Source organism: Salvelinus namaycush, chromosome 5 (assembly GCF_016432855.1).
Source record: "Salvelinus namaycush isolate Seneca chromosome 5, SaNama_1.0, whole genome shotgun sequence".
NCBI lineage: Eukaryota > Metazoa > Chordata > Actinopteri > Salmoniformes > Salmonidae > Salvelinus > Salvelinus namaycush.
In genome coordinates, this window is record NC_052311.1 from 57054433 (window position 1) to 57058932 (window position 4500).

The following is a 4500-nucleotide window of genomic DNA, read 5'->3' on the forward strand; positions in this document are numbered from 1 at the left end:
GAGCGGAAGGGAATCTGATTATCTCCCGAGACAGGATATCAGGAAAAGCATCTGGAGCAGAAACGCCATTGAGACGCGAGACACAGCAGACAAGCCCACTGAAGGGGGAGATGGAATATAAGAGGAGTGAAATGACTTTTTCTTTGTGTGAGTGTGTGTGGAGCGGTGGGGACTGGGGAGTGATTGTAAGATATTTTGTCATGCTGACAGGAAGTTGTCTGATGCTGTTGTCTAGCCCTGTGCTCAATAGTGAGATGCACACCACAGCAAGCCAGCAGTTACTGTGAAACGGGGTCGCGGCGTAATCTTCAAGCTAATGATCAGAAGTTCAAGGAAGGCAGTGTAGTCACTAGTTCAATCAACAGTGGGAAGGTTTGCACTCATTCTATAGCATGTCCAAGTCTGAGTTGGACATCTTGAGTCACCCTCTCTTTATCTCTGAGTTTTGCGTCCTCTCAAATCTCTCTCTCTCTCTCTCTGTCGCCCTCCCTCCCTCCCTCCCTCCCTCCTTCCCTCCCTCCCTCCCTCCCTCCCTCCCTCCCTCCCTCTCCCCCCAGGTACTCTGAAGCGTTCCTCTCTCCAGGGTGATGAGAAGCCATCCTCCCAGCCCCTGACCCTTCAGAAGGGCTCTAACTTCAACACCATGCCTGCCAGCATGGCCAAGGTCCACCTCCAGAATGTGGCAGACTACCCCAGTCATACCCTCACCCTGCGCAGGGAGAAGGGTGGCGCCACCAAGGGCATCAGCACCGAGCTGCCGGGAGCCAAGTCCATCTACATCTGTGACGGGGAGCTCTTTAAACAGCTGGACGGGGAGCTGTCTCCACGGGGGACAGGGGAGGCCGGGGGGCCTGAGGGCACAGGAACAGGCCCGGGACCAGGGTACATCATCCTGCCTAACAACAACAACACTGGCACCCTGGGGCGGCCCGGAAAGGGCAGCAAGGAGGACACGACGGCCAAGTACAACATCAGCATCGAGCAGCAGATGCCCCAGACCAGGCTCATCCACCTGGCCAACTCGGCGGGGGTGGAGGGCGTCCCGGGTTTCGCGCTGAAGAGCCTGCCTGCGGACCTGGTCAGTGTCTCCTGCTCGGAGAGGGAGTCGCCCGTCCACAACATGCAGAACGTCTCCGGAGAATCCCACATGACCAACAGCATGTGTGAACAGGGTGATTCTGGGAACTCTGGAATGATGTCCAAGAGCGAGACCGTGTCCACTCTCTCCATGAGCTCCCTGGAGGTAAGACACACACACACACACACACACACACACACACACACACACACACACACACACACACACACACACACACACACACACACACACACACACACACACACACACACACACACACACACATACACACACACACACACATAGACACACACACAACCCCATGTTCTCACCAAATTATGGTGTTTTCCATGATCAAGAAAATATCAGAAATCAGCCAGTGCCGTTTCCTGTCAGTATGTGGTGGCACTGTATTCATGGCATAGAGTTTCTGTTGAGATATCTTTATAGTCGATATCCTTTTCTGTTTAGTAACAGCACTGTAGTGGCAACATGTACAGAAATATCCCTATCTCGCCTGGCTCGACAGAACGCCAAGATCTTTAAAAAGGTCAGGTTTTAGTATTCTCTCCTTGACTGTGCCAGTCCAGTGGGGGAGCTCAAACTCAGACTGCTACACTGACCAGCACACACCCACGCACAGCTAGTCGTGCCAAGCCAGCCAGTCAGATAGGCAGACAGTCAGACCTCTCAGCCTGCTGGTGTCTTTTCACCTCAGGGCCAAACTCGCTCCCCTCCCAAAATGCTGTGCGTGCAAGGTCGCAGCTGCCAGGGCAACCAACAACCAACCAGCCTGAAGGTCAGGCCTTTCTTTCTCTGCTTGCTGACAAAGGTCACGCGATCACAAGCTGTTTACTGCAAGGATTCACGCCAATGGTGTCAGGATGAACCAACATGGACGCTCAGTTTCTCATGAGTCACTGTTATCACTGAGAAACTTTCTCAGTCGTTTTAACTGATTTGAAAATAACAGTGAAACAGAGTGAAATGCTGAGGAAGACATCACCATTGTGTCTAGTCAAATTCACACAGCATATAGATGACAGCAGAATATATTTTTATATATATCTTTTCCTCATGTCTTTCTCCAGAGACGAAAATCTCGCTACGCGGAGCTGGATTTTGAGGTAATTTCAGACTTCTGGACTGCATTTCTTCTGACATAATGTCTTGCTGGTTTGACAAACTGTCTAATGTCTCAATTCTGCTTCCAAAAATCCACTAGAATTTACATAATCCCTTTTTCTTTATAATTATGGTGCATGGGACAGCATAGCAGATCATATGCAGTACTCTATCTAAGCTTTGTAGACGTCTGTGGTGGATGGGACCTAAATGAATGATTTTTCTATGATGGATGTTTTTTATTTGTTTGGTCCATGTAGAAGATCTTGCACAAGCTATGTTGTTGTTTAAGGAGGATTGATGTTGATGGTGGATTTTCCTGTGTGATTGTCCCATGTAGAAGATCATGCACACACGGAAGCGTCACCAGGACATGTTCCAGGACCTGAACAGGAAGATCCACAGTGCAGACCAGGACAAGGCGTCTCCGCCTGGCGATGGGAAGGCAGGGAAGAGGTGGAGTGTGTCCTCAGCAGGCAGCGACAAGACCATCATGAGCGTACGACACTCTGTCTCTCCCATTATCTCTTTCTCTCTGTCTGCCTGACTCACTCTCTTTCTTCCCCTTCTTTCTTCCCCTTCTCCACCTTTTTTAACCATTCTCTCTCCATGAATAGCACTCTCTCTCTCTCTCTCTCTCTCTCTCTCTGTCTCTCTCTCTCTGTCTCTGTCTCTCTCTCTCTGTCTCTCTTTCTGTCTCTCTCTGTCGCTCTCTCTCTGTCTCTCTGTCTCTCTCTCTCTCTGTCTCTGTGTCTCTCTGACTCTCTGTGTCTCTGTGTCTCTGTCCTCTCTCTATCTCTCTTCTCTCTGTGTCTCTCTGACTCTCTGTGTCTCTCTGTGTCTCTGTGTCTCTGTCCTCTCTCTATCTCTCTTCTCTATCTCTACCTCTCTGTCTCTGTATCTCTATCTCTCTGTCTCTATCTCTGTCTCTTCTTCGCTATCTCTCTGTCTCTCTATCTCTCTCTGACTCTCTCTTTTCTCTCTGTCTCTCTCTCTGTGTCTCTCATGCAAAATGCATGTCAACGCCTCAATATCACGTCTCTTGCCCTTTGATGATTTAGTTTGTTCTCTGGTTCACCTGTTCTCCTCACCCGTCCCTCCCTCTATCCAACAGGACAAGCAGCAGACACCCAGTAAGAGAGCCTGGGAGGGCATCAGGAAGACACAATCTCCCCCGTCGTGGATGAGGAAGGACCTGGAGCCCTTGGCGGCCTCTCCCCTGGAGCTGCAGAACGTGGAGTGGGAGAAGGCCAGCGCCACCATCCCTCTGGTGGGACAGGAGATCATGGACCTGCAGACAGAGGTTTGAGACTGAGACAGAGAGACAGACCGAGAGAGAGACAGAGAGCAGCCAACCCCGTCCCCCAGCCCAGCTCTCAGACAGACAGACAGACAGACATCTTCCCTTCTCGCAGCTCCACATCTCAATCTCACTCTGGGAACCAACGACCAACGATCAATGACCAACGAAACGGTGAGAGAGAGAGAGAGAGAGAGAGAGAGAGAGAGAGAGAGAGAGAGAGAGAGAGAGAGAGAGAGAGAGAGAGAGAGAGAGAGAGAGAGAGAGAGAGAGAGAGAGAGAGAGAGAGAGAGAGAGAGAGAGAGAGAGAGAGAGAGAGAGAGAGAGAGAGAGAGAGAGAGAGAGAGAGAGAGAGAGAGAGAGAGAGAGAGAGAGGCAGAGAGAGAGAGAGAGAGAGAGAGAGAGATAGAGGGAGGGGGAGAGAGAGCAGCTCTTTTATGTTAGGACCCAACTAAGAGAGCGAGAAGGAAAGAGAGAAAGGACACTTGCCTATAAATGGGGGGAATGAGAACAGGTTTGCGGTGCATTTTGTTATATTTTCTTATTGCTGCTGGAATCAGTTTTTTGTTTACTATGTCAGAAAGTCATATATCTGGTCTGTTATTATCCACATTATTACTTCACTGGACACATGCTTGAGTCCCTCTCTCCTCCTGGTAGATCTCTGTGGATGGTTAGCCAGTTTGGCAGTTGGGTGGTGTAGGTAGTGTAGATTAAAAGGACAGACTGCAACTGCCTATGGACTCTTCACCAGCCTGCTAACAGATCACCTGGACCAGCCACACAGTTCATGTTCCAACCAAGCCTTTAGGCAATGGACCTGGTCTGGACAAGACCTTCAACCAACATACAGTACATGTCCCAAACATGCCTAGGCAGTGGAGGAGGCAGACTGCTGGACCATAACCATGTGCCTCTCCATGCCAACTAATAGCCCCTCCGCCCCACCCTCCACTGCACTGTCAGACAGTGTCCCCACCCCCTTGACAGGAAGGGA

At 50.4% G+C, this 4500-nt stretch overlaps 1 protein-coding gene across 1 annotated transcript in view; it reads left to right on the forward strand.

Annotated features, from left to right (window-relative positions):
- Positions 1-3512, forward strand: part of LOC120047204 (adhesion G protein-coupled receptor B1-like) — a 58614-nt gene extending 55102 nt beyond the window's left edge. Inside the window, exons 29-32 of the mRNA XM_038992736.1 lie at positions 558-1243; positions 2170-2205; positions 2544-2666; positions 3318-3512. Coding sequence (XP_038848664.1) covers positions 558-1243; positions 2170-2205; positions 2544-2666; positions 3318-3512 — 1040 coding nt within the window. The remainder of the gene's footprint in view (positions 1-557; positions 1244-2169; positions 2206-2543; positions 2667-3317) is intronic.
- Positions 3513-4500: the final 988 nt, after the last annotated feature.